The 12365-nt window shown below is 41.8% G+C and overlaps 1 protein-coding gene across 1 annotated transcript in view; it reads right to left on the reverse strand.

Annotated features, from left to right (window-relative positions):
• Positions 1-12365, reverse strand: part of ACTR2 (actin related protein 2) — a 47833-nt gene that overhangs the window by 18314 nt on the left and 17154 nt on the right. Inside the window, exon 3 of the mRNA XM_045011416.1 lies at positions 9956-10171. Within this exon, the coding sequence (XP_044867351.1) occupies positions 9956-10171 (216 nt within the window). The remainder of the gene's footprint in view (positions 1-9955; positions 10172-12365) is intronic.

The raw sequence follows: 12365 nt of genomic DNA on the forward strand, positions 1-12365 counted from the left end.
GTACTTATTACACTTTGAGTAGTTTCCCAAACCTGGAGAGGAGCTGTGTGTAAACTCAAAAGCTTGTCTTTCTTACCAATAGAAGTTGGTCCAATAAAAGGTATTACCCTCACCCACCTTGTCTCTCTAGGACCTATCAGCGTAAGGGCATGGCTACACTTGCAAATGAAGAGCGCTTTGAGTTAAACCAGCCTTCGCAGAGGGCAGTAGGGAAAGCGCTGCAGTCTGTTCACACTGACAGCTGCAAGCCCACTGGCGTGTCCACATTTGCGGCACTTGCAGCGGCATTGGGAGCAGTGCATTGTGGGCAGCTATCCCACAGAGCACCTCTTCCCATTCTGACGCTGTGGCTTGTGGGAAGGGGGCAGGGCATTCTGGGTCCTGTCCCATGATACATTGGTTCACATCCCAGCAAACACTCTGTTTCCGTCCACAATTGGTGCCATCTTTCAACATTTTTTTGTACTGCGCACTCTGTATTTCCTTTCAGTCTGCAGGAACAGAGCCCGAACTGCTGAGGAATATGCTGAAGTCTTGCAAGCACATCAAGTTTGGCCGTCGAGTTATTCCTTTAGATCCAAAGTGACAGTGAGGACTCCGACGATGATATTGACTCGAGTAATGCATAAAACACAAGATTGCTTGTGGCATTCACAGACATGCTCACCACCGTGGAACGGCGCTTTTGGGCTCAGGAAACAAGCACTGAGTGGTGGGATCACATCGTCATGCAAGTCTGGGATGATGAGCAGTGGCTGCAGAACTTTCGGATGAGAAAAGCCACTTTCATGGGACTGTGTGATGAGCTTGCCCCCACCCTGCGGTGCAAGGACACGAGATTGAGAGCTGCCTTGACAGTAGAGAAGCAGGTGGCTATTGCAATCTGGAAGCTGGCAACCCCAGACAGCTACCGATTGGTCGCTAACCAGTTTGGAGTGGGGAAGTCCGTTGGAATCATGTTGATGCAAGTTTGCAGGGCCATTAATCGCATCCTGCTCTGAAGAACCGTGACTCTGGGTAACGTGCAGGACATTGTGGCTGGCTTTGCATAAATGGATTTCCCTAACTGCAGAGGGGTGATAGATGGGACGCATATTCCAATTCTGGCACCAGCCCACCTAGACTCCGAGTACGTTAATTGGAAGGGCTATTTCTCTATGGTTCTCCAGGCACTTGTGGATCACCATGGGCATTTCATTGACATTAACGCAGGCTGGCCCGGAAAGGTGCATGACGCACGCATCTTTCTGAACACTGGCCTGTTCAGGAAGCTGCAAGCCAGGACTTTTTCCCCAGACCAGAAGATCATCGTAGAGGAAGTCGAAATGCCCACTGTGATCCTTGGAGACCCCGCTTACCCTTTAATGCCGTGGCTCATGAAACCCTACACAGGGAGCCTTGACAGCTGCAAGGAGCGGTTCAATAACAGGCTGAGCCAGTGCAGAATGACTGTGGAGTGTGCTTTTGGCCGTTTAAAGGGCCACTAGAGCTCTCTGTATGGAAAGCTGGACCTGGCCGATAACAGCATCCCCAACGGTTATATCTGCGTGCTGTACCCTCCATAACATTTATGAAGGGACGGGTGAAAGATTCACTGAAGCATGGAACTCGGAGGTTCAACACCTGGAGGCTGAATTTGAACAGCCAGAGAGCAGAGCTATTAGAGGGGCCCAGCAGGGGGCTGCAAGGATTAGGAATGCCTTGAGGAAGCAATCTGTGGCTGAAAGCCACCAGTAATGTCTGGTGCCCTGCACTGGAGTGAAATGCAGTGGTTCCAATGTTAGTAGAAATCTGTGTTTGCTACATATGATACACTGACTTGCAGTGCCTGTTGCTTTCCTGGGCTAAAGCATCTTTTACTTTATGCAATAATAAAGAACGTTTTCAAAGCAAAAAAATCCATTTATTGAAAAGAAACACAACTGCTTGGGAAAGAGGAAAGGCAATGGGAAAGAGGAAAGGAAAGAGGAAAGGCATTTCCCACCCCACTACAGGGTGGGGTGGGAAATGGTACAATCACAGATTTGTATATGTCCTGTTATCATACTCAGCTGTCCTGTTTGGAGTGCTGTGCAATGAGTGCTGCACTTCAGGATAGCTATACTGCATGGTGATGGGGGTTGAGTGCAGTAGTTTTCAGGGCTGGGTGGTGAAGCTACAGGTGTTGGAGGCAGCTGGTGGCGATAAAAACCCGGATGTTGAGGAAAGTGGGTTGGAGGTGACATGGGGGCACAAGGGAAAGAGTTTTGGGACAAGGGCTGCGGGGGGGGGGGGCAGGCGCGGTAGTGCTCCGCCTGCATTGCTATGAGCGCCTGGATCAAGTCCGCTTGGCGCTCCATGATGCTTATCAGACTTTCCGTGCTTTGGTGCCGGCAATTCGCATTCTGCTGGCAGACCCTCCTTTCACTCTCCTGCCACTCCTGCACTTTTTGATTTTCATTAAGAGAGTGCTGCACGACTTCATGCACCATGCCCTCTTTGCTTCTACGTGGCCTCTTCCTGATTCTTTGCAGCCTCTCGACCGGTGATAACACAGACAGCGGAGATCTCAAGGTTGCATCTGTAAAGGCAAAATGCAACACTTAACAGAGGCAGCATTGTTCACACCAGACAGAGCAATTATTCCCCCGTACTTAAGGAGGGCAAGCACAGTCTACACAATAGCATAATTTGCCCATCCCAAAGCGATCGCACATAACCCACAGGTGCCTCAAAATGGTGAGTCAGCACAGGGTCAAGGGGGACTGATTTTTTCATGGCTGTACTGTCCTCTGGGTTTCTGTGCCTTGGGGAGAGCCAACAGCTGCAGTGGGGGCCCTATACTGAACACTGTCCCCACATTTTCCAAAGGCGTTCATCCTGGAAGATATCTCGTTGCTGAGGGTGACCTGGGAAGCAAGGGAGGGTCTTCTGCTACAATGCGGCTTCTGCCCTGGCCCATATACAGCTTGTCTGTGTGCAGCAATGGTCCCCCCGCCCCACAAGGCACAGTGGCGTGGACATGTTAGCTTGACTGGGACAAAGACCACAGTGGCTCTCCCATAAAACCTGCACAAACGCATTGCCCAAGTTCTAGCTGAGACCTCTGAAGAGATCACTGAGGCCGATGACCACGATGTAAGAGAGCACATCAATACCCTATTCGGCATCTTAGCGGGCCTAACCCTCCTTGACCCAAGAGCCCACACCGAATAACTTCCTTCCCAAAATAAAAGCCGCTTACCGGGAACCTCCTCTGGTGTTTCTCCTTCCCCAAGCATTGGCCGCCATGATTGGCTACCTTCCTTCTGGCTTGAGAACAGCTCCTGGCTGAATGCATCTAAGGATGCCGGGGTGTCTTCCTCCTCCTCAGCACTCTCGCTCCCTCTTTGCTCCTCCTCCTCCTGCCTGGTTGGACTGGGCTCTGAGTGTCCATGGTGGTACTCGGAGTGGAGGTGGGGTCACCCCCAAGTATCGCGTCCAGCTCTTTGTAAAAATGGCAGGTCGCAGGGGCAGCACCGGAGCAGCTGTTTACCTCGTGGGCTTTGCTGTAGGCACTCCGCAGCTCCATCACTTTAACCCTGCACTGCAGAGCGTCCCGGTCATGGCCCCTTTCCATCATATCCCTTGATATCTGCCCGAAAGTACTGTAATTCCTACGGCTGGAGCGCAACTGGAACTGGACAGCTTCCTCCCCCAAAACACTGATGAGGTCCAGCACCTCACCATTGCTCCATACTGGGGATCGCCTGGCGCGTGGAGGCATGGTCATCTGGAAAGATTTGCTGAGAGCGCGCCACGCCTGGCTGAGCAAACAGGAAAGGGATTTTCAAAATTCCCAGAGAATTTAAAGGGCGTGTCTGACAGTTGGTCACCTGAGGGCAGGGCAGTAGAGTTCAAACTGATGACAGAGTGGCTAGAACAGGCATTGTGGGACACTTCTGGAGGCCGATCAGAGCGCATTAACAGACCAGGGCATCCACACTGGCACAGTGGGGCTCCAGCGGGGGCGCATCAAACGTTATTACACTAGCCGAGGTGGAGTACCAGGAGCGCGAGTCAGAGCGCTCTACATGCCTTGTCAGTGTGGACGGGTCGTGAGTTAGAGCACACTGGGCTGCTTTAATGCGCTCTAACTCGCAAGTGTAGCCATGCCCTAAGTAAATAAAGACATGCCACATTCATTTAATGGGGGGGGGGAAGGGAGGGAGAAAGAGAAGGGTTTAATGCTTGTAAATAAAACCCACACACCACTTTTTCCATAGCTTTAGTGAACTGAACTGTTTTTCAAACAAACAAACAAACAAACAAACAAACGACAACCACACCTAACTGAGGAGTGGGAGGCAGCCATGTACTTCATTACTGCAGTTTAACTTTGGAATGAAGTTAGAGAGACGTGTGAGGTAATAGCTTTAATTAGACCAACTTCTGTTGGTGAAAGACAAGCTTTTGAGCTTACACAGAACTCTTCTTCAGGGCACGGAACGTACTGTTTGTTAAAGGTAGACATTCCTGTCACTTTCTGAAGCTCGACTAACTTTTTTTCTGTTGCCAAGATCTATTTGACTCATTCCTTCAACTGTTTTTTGTGCAATACACAGAAATAAAACATAGGGCTGAAATGTAAGAAATAGGGGCAGCCCCTTACAAAAAATCTATACACAGCACCAATTGTGGGCATCGGAGCCAGTATCAGAAGCTATTTTACACATCTCTGCCTTCCTGTTCCCTGTTCTTGGTGAAGATAGAATGGACTACAGTGTGGCCAACTCATGATTTTATCATCAGTCTCTCAATATTTGGTGTTTTTCTTAAAGCACCAGCTGCTGGAATGAAGAGATTGCATAAGATTCTCAAGTTTCATTATAAAAAAGGTACATGGTTGTGAAGAAAATTTTGAAAATGTAAGTGAATGTATCCTAAAGCCTGAGAAACCAGATAGCAAATAAAAAGAACCCAAAAATTACTATTTAAAAATAATAATGTAAATTTGAGGCCTTGCTAAGGATTCTTAAATTATAGAACATTTTAAGAAAAATGTATACTGCATATAATACAAAGTAAAGGTAACTTTTCTTTCAAACACATTAACGTCCTGCTGCTATAAGCAAGTATAAATGACACAGACTTCCTGGATTTAAAAAAGCAATTTGTTAAAGTCAGCCACAGTTGAAATCGTACGGCTAAATAACCACAATATTTAATTATAGCTTGCAAACGTGTATCGTTCTAAGAAACAGCACTCATCAAAACATACACAAGTTAAATATCAAAAAGAGTTCTTATCCTGTGCTCTAGCTCTCCTTAACCATTAAAATACAATTACGTAGTTTATTGCTAATTTGCCTTTAGCTTATACTTTTAAATACAATTTGACTATTTAAAGAAACAGACTCCACAGACTGTAGGACAGTGCTTCACAGAGTAGTTCTCTGACAAGTTTACAGCAAAGGCAAGAAAGGCTGAGTGAACAAAACACGCAGTTTATTACAGCCGTGACTCACAAGCAATTGACCACTTCCCCTTGTCTCAATATGCTTTTACCAGAGCAGAAGAAACTGATAAGAATTCAGTAGCTTTTAGCATTACAGACTGGTTAAACCAGAAATGCTCTGACAGCTGACTATTTAAAACAAACAGCTCCAGGAAAAGATGACATTTCACTTCTCTTAAAATATCTAAATGAATCAAGCACTGACTTTTTCCAACTTCTCCTTGGCATCGTTTCAAAAAGTCTGCTGTTAACATGGCTCCATTTAAAAGACTGGCCAGTTTCACAAATTTGTTCCTTGGCAGTTTAAGACCTACAATCATATTTCACAGCTTTTTTGCTGAAGAATTGGGCATAGTTTTAATGATCTGCAAAGTATGTCTAAATGTTTTAAAACAAGTTTGAAATTAAGGGGGAATTCTTCTGAAAGTATTTTCTTTCCTCTGCCCCCACCACTCTCTGGCATACAGTAGAACCTCAGAGTTATGAATACCAAAGTTACAAATTGACCAATGAACTGCACACCTCATCTGGAACCGGAAGCACACAATCAGGCAGCAGCAGAGACAAAGGGGAAGGGCAGATACAATCCAGTACTGTATTAAACATAAACTACTAAAAAAAATAAAAAGCAGCATTTTTCTTCTGCATAGTAGAATGTTTCAAAGCTGTATTAAGTCAATGTTCAGTTGTAAACTTTTGAAAGAACAACCGTAACGTTTTGTTCAGAGTTACGAACAACCTCCATCCCGAGGTGTTCGAAACGCTAAGGTTCTACTGTATAAGCCTTTAGATTTTTCCCGTATAAAAATCTCCCCCCAGGCCATACTACTGCTGTTCTATGGTATGAGAGTAAAACACTCCATGAGTTACAGACCCCATTTAACAAACAAACAAAAAAAAAACCCTCGAAAAATCCCAGAACAACTCAACACACGTCCCTCACAGGGTCAACACTACAAAAAAAGGAACTGAGCAAAATTTACTTTTACTGACCTCATTTTTTAACAGTAACTAGGCTAATTCTGCAATGTAATAATGCTGTGACACTTGGTATTAATTTATTTTTAAAATCCAACTAACATATTTAGGAATGGCTGCAGAGATCTTGACTATCCAAAGCCTGCTAATTCAAGTACACTGCAAACAATACTGGAAAGACCAGCATACATTTTCCCAAAACATTTGCGTGAGCGTGACATACAGGAAGACAGAAGTCAAGGAGTATGAAATGTACAAAGATCAGGCTGTGGAGCACCTTGTTGTAGGGTTCTTAAAAAAACTGACTAAGTGACGTGGAAGGCAGTTTGGTAGAATATCTAGTTACCTTGCACATTAAAGTATGTGCAAGATACCACAAATTAGGGGTGGGGTTCTGTAGTTGCCATGATCTAATGTGCACAAACATAGCAGTTTAGTAAGTTACAAGGCAGAAATAATGTTCTACCTCAAAAGGGAGCGTGGGAAAGAACAGCAAGCAAAACAAGAAGCTATCTGAGCTTCTAGACCTCAGCTGACACAGAATTACTGCTGTTCCCAAGCTATGAATTATATTGCTCATAAAATGAACCAAGATTGTAATGCGAGAAAGGTATGTAACAACTTCTATCTGCCCATAACCAGAGTATGCTTACAGGATTAGTTACTGCGTTCGCACGTTCCACTATATTCCTGATATTACTGGAAAGATATACTTTTTACAGTAAACGCATACGGTTTCTGTTTTTAGCTATGCTTATTTCAGACATTTTAAACTTATTTTATTTGACATCTATAATTGCCGTCTCGCCACATGCATGGCACGCGCCACATTTGACAAATACGATAGCCAAATAGCAACAAGAATATTCTCCTCAAAATAAATCTTTGCTTCTATTAAAGTTATTGTTTTGTTGCCAGTCCAATGTCTTTCTCCAAGAATGGCAGGAGCCCAAAAATAAAGCATTGGAAGCTAGAAAAAGTGAATGATCCAGAATACTAAACAATGGAGTTGTAAGGGTGACAATGCCAGAGAATGCTTCTACCACCACTACAAAATACACCACAGAAAGGCAGACAATTGGGCTGTTCCTGAGAGGGGATGTTACAGGTGTGAGAATTTAATGGATATGCAGAGGTTGAGATAAAAGTTACACCAAGACACTTATAAAGCTAATTACACTGAATAGCAAAGCAGAAATTGTCTCTCTTTAGCTATGCTCTGAAACAAACTGCGGCAGCACTTTAGCATTGCCAGTGTAGACTAGCCCTAACAAAAGCCAGGCAGACTAAAATAACTGTTAAGATTTATCAGGATACGTTAAGTGCACACGGTTAAAATGACTTTTCATAAAAACTCATTTCAATTAATCATTTCTTTAAGAAGCAATTGTGTTGCATTGCACCAAGGATTTCATGATAAATATACCAGAATTATTACAGCTTCATTGCATATCATGAAACTCTTAACTCAAGTCTTTCATCTGATCTTGGATTGGCCTCTCAACTCTAGCTTCAAAAATAGAAAAAAACTGGATAAAGTTTTGATTCTTTTCTATAATATTACCTTTTAAAACTAGAAAGATTTGATTTATCATGCTGTGATCCAGTACAAAAGCTGAGGCATTAGAAGAATTAAAGTTTTCACTTCACTCAAAAAACTATAAAGGTGTTTATATAAAAAGGCTGGAATGCTCCACACACACACAAAATTCTTAATTCCCTTGCTCATATTTAAGGTTTACATTCTCTGAATTGGTGTAATAAAGTACTGTAATTTCCCCCCCCATCCAATGAATTCTATGAAACAACAGACTAGAAAACACACTTCAGAAGTTATGGTGAGTTTGAACAAGATCATTTTGTACTAGAATAATCACAATAGAGTCTTTGGATAAGTTAGAAAAACAAAAAACCACCACATCTTGAAAGATTTCTGAATGGTCGAGAAACCTGATGAGGAAATTCAATCAATCATTCATGCCACGAAGGCAGCCATATATTTGTTAGAACTGTTCAGTCTGTCTATTGTACCATATTAGTCAGTTTCTAGTTTCATATCCGTTAACACTAACGTTCTACAGAGTCTTGGAAAGTTTTCAGTTAAAATATCACCTTTTTAATAATCAATTTATTCCTGCAGCAAAGACTTTGAAAGAAGAGGTTATTACGAAGGTATTCTTTGCCACATTTGAAACTATACTGAATAATTAGTCTTTTCTCCAGCATCATAGACCTCTGTTAATGTGACAGAAAGCCAATAAATTTTATGCTATTCTCACATTACTACCTTTTCAAAACTGTGAGCCTTTGTGACAGATAATTGTTAAAAATACGAATTGTATAAGGAGACATTTCTTTTATATGAGGCACTTGCCCATCTAAGTCAATGCTGGATTGGGGATGCAGCCTAAGGGTATATCTACATTGTAATTAAAAACCAACAGCTGGCCTGTGCCAGCTGACTTGGGCTGAGGGGCAGTTTAACTATAGTATAGACATCTGGCTTCAGGCTGGAGGCCAGGCTCTCGGACCCTGAGAGGTGGGAGGGTCCCAGACCTCAGGCTGCAGCCAAAGCTGGAACATCTACACCATCTACACCACAATTAAGTGGCCACACACCTCGAGCCCGAGTCAGCTGGCACAGACCAACTATGGTGTTTGACTGCAGTGTAGACATAGCCTCCAATACCTCACCCATGCCAGACAGCACTGTGGCACCCAACAGCTAGTTGCAGGACCTCCTTCCTAGAAAGGCTGTCATTAGATAGTCCCTAGAACCTATTACAGATTTGGAGGGCAGGGGGGATTGTTGGCAAAAATCAACTCTTTCTTAGCATGTCTCAGGTGCCTACAGCAACACTGTGCACTCTGCCTGGTAAACCACTCCTTGCTTCCAAGCCACCAACTTAATTTCCCTTGTAAATTCTGCTAATCTCTCAGTTGGAGTCAAATTCATTTAGGGCTTGATCCTGAGAAGTGCTGAGAACTCTGGCACTAATCTAATATCCAGTAGTCAATGGGACTGCTCATATGCTTAAAGATAAGTATGAACTTTAGACCAAAGAAGCAAAGCACTGCTCAGAATACTGCAGGATTAAGTCATTGAGAAAGGGCGGTGAAGGAAGATAAACTGGGTTTTGGAAGACCTTTCCTATGTATTAGGCATCAGCTCACTTTATTGTGTCAATGGGGATGGGACATGCAGGAATACTTGAACTTCAGTGCCTGAATCAGTGGTTTCCTAGTACAGAAACTTGCATGGGACTGCTAGTCTGTTTAGACTTTAGGACTAAGTAGGCTTGTTTGCCCTTGGATAAACTAGGAAGGTGACTATTCTAGGCTGTAATCAATTCTCTCATTTTCTGCAAGGAAGAATGTTGCCTTGAGGGGTTATCTTACATTTTAAAAAAGCAGTGACCTCTTAGACAAAATTTAGTGCCTGCCATCATCAATTCCTGCTCTCCACAAATACGTTTTCCTTATTCAAGTCAAGAAACATACCTCTACAATCTTCTCCCTGTTTTTCGTTGGGTTCATAGGAGGTTCCGTGAGTAGTATTTTACAGTTTTTCGTATCGATGTTAAGTTTTTCTGGTCCAAATGTGTAGTCCCAGAGGTGCTTCATATCATCCCAGTTCCGGACTATGCCATTTTCCATTGGGTAGTTAACTTCCAGCATTGAGCGTAATTCACTTGCTTCATCACCAACCATAAGATCCTACAAAGTTACAGTATTGAAGTTTGTATGTCAGATTGCAAGAATTTTCATTATTCTTTAGCAGTTTTTGATGTTAAGAATAAAAGATATTCCAACTTGCATCTGATTATATGTACTTAATGACCCATGCCCTGATATTAGTTTATATATAAAAAGTAGGCGTTACTGCTCAAAATATTTAATCTGGCTGAGACCCATTCTAGATCTTTTAAGACAACCCATATTTGGAAGACTTCATAACCTTAAATCAAACTTACCTTAGTAAGAAGCTACCCTGCATTTTGTCACGGTGGAACAGTAAAGAAACCTTAGTATGTATAGACTTTTATTCATTGAGATCTCCAAAATTACTTCATCAAATACTCACTTGAATAGGTTGAGATGTGAAAAAGCACATAAAAGATAGTCGGTGGGGTTGGCAGAACAATTTTCCATGCATGCTGCAAGTTTCTGTGCACATTCCCAAAACAGGAATAATGAGAGCTGCATAAGCATACAGAACAAGTAGCAAAAGCAAATAAGGGACTGGAAGTACCACACTAAACATTAAAATAAAAAGTGGTTTAACTAAGCCTATGCCAGTAAAGTTTTATGAGGATCGACAGATAATGGATATAAATCCCATTTATTCCACATCAAAAAACAAAACAAAAAAACCTACCCCAGTATATTTTATACAAAATACACGTATTACCCAGTTGTGATTCATAGAGTCAATTTCTAAATTGATTATATAAGAAAACCCTTTCCTTTTCCCCAGGTATTTCCTGAGGCAAGTGGGTACAATAAAACGTTACCTTTGCCTCCCACTACAGCCCATCTTCTTCCAAAGGAGCCTTAATGCCTGATTTACCACCATATTTAAATAAATGAATTACAATATATCCTCTTTTTAAAGATCGCATTTCTACAATCTAGCAAAATAATAAGTGTTTCCATTATTATAATATTTAAGTACAATGAAATGGTTGCTTTTGACCAAATAGTCTACTGCAGAGTTTACAACCCAATCACTGTGCCACTGAGAAGTGAAGGTGGCTCAGATTCTCTGTTTAAGCTAAGAAACAAGAAAAAGACATAATGAGAAGCAAACTGGAACTTTTAAATTATTTTTAGTTTTAATAATCTAAGAAGTTACTAGTAACTGGTAAAGAAATAATTTTATTAACATGATTTTTAATTTGAGTCCCCTAATCAGTTTTCTTAGTTTTATAGAACAGTTTTCATAGAATGGACTATTTATGTAAAAATTAGAAACTTAAACCCCTAAACTTTAGGAAGATCATTATTTGTTAAACTCACCCCAACAAACATACCACTAAGTAACCATGTGACAACATCAGTTCTATCACAACAAATTCACAACATTCTGATTGTATTTAACAATCGCTAGTTAAAGAAGAACCATCTGAAATCTGTTCTGTGCATGGTGTATATCTCAGAACAGGACAAGGTCAAGGAAAAGCCATGATCTTTTTCCTATCTTCATTATTTTGTTATGTTAGATAAAGCATTTTCTAATGTTATTACATTCATGTTGATCTCATAGAAAAATGAATTATTCTTGCATCTGCACATAACTACAGGTCATGTCACAATCAGAAGCAATATACAAGATTCTTATGGAATTAGTTGCTACTAAATCAAAGCAATGAACAAAGTTTAAAATAAGTAATCGAATGTAAAATGTGGGACAAGACAAAACATTAAAAAGCATCAAAATAATGCAACAGCTACTACGTCCCATAAAGCAAAAAATGGGAAACAAACAGTACAGGGGCACCTCACTTACCATCTTTTTGTTATTCTACTTCAACAGGTCAAGAAAGGTGAAGAAAGAAGGTAGAAGCAAGAGAGTCAGAAAAGGCCTAAAGGAAATCCTCATTCAAATTATTTTAAGTACACAGTAGATATAAAGCAGAAAAGAGATGCATGTATTGCTGCAAGTGTTCTGAGTTAGCGTAGTTAGGGCCAAGCTAACACTGTCAACGACATTGCTGTTCTTTTCAGAAGTCATTTCTGTCTGTGATTAACTTGTTTCCATTAGGTTAGTGACGGACATCTCATTTTTATTCACAATACGCTATTGATATACTAGGGTCTTTGCATCTTTTCTGAGAAGCAAAATCTTTTATATGCTGATATCCCATTGAAATTGAATTGTATCCAACGTGAGTGGTAGATCTGGAGTAGA

Source organism: Mauremys mutica, chromosome 3, assembly GCF_020497125.1.
Source record: "Mauremys mutica isolate MM-2020 ecotype Southern chromosome 3, ASM2049712v1, whole genome shotgun sequence".
In the NCBI taxonomy this organism is placed as follows: domain Eukaryota; kingdom Metazoa; phylum Chordata; order Testudines; family Geoemydidae; genus Mauremys; species Mauremys mutica.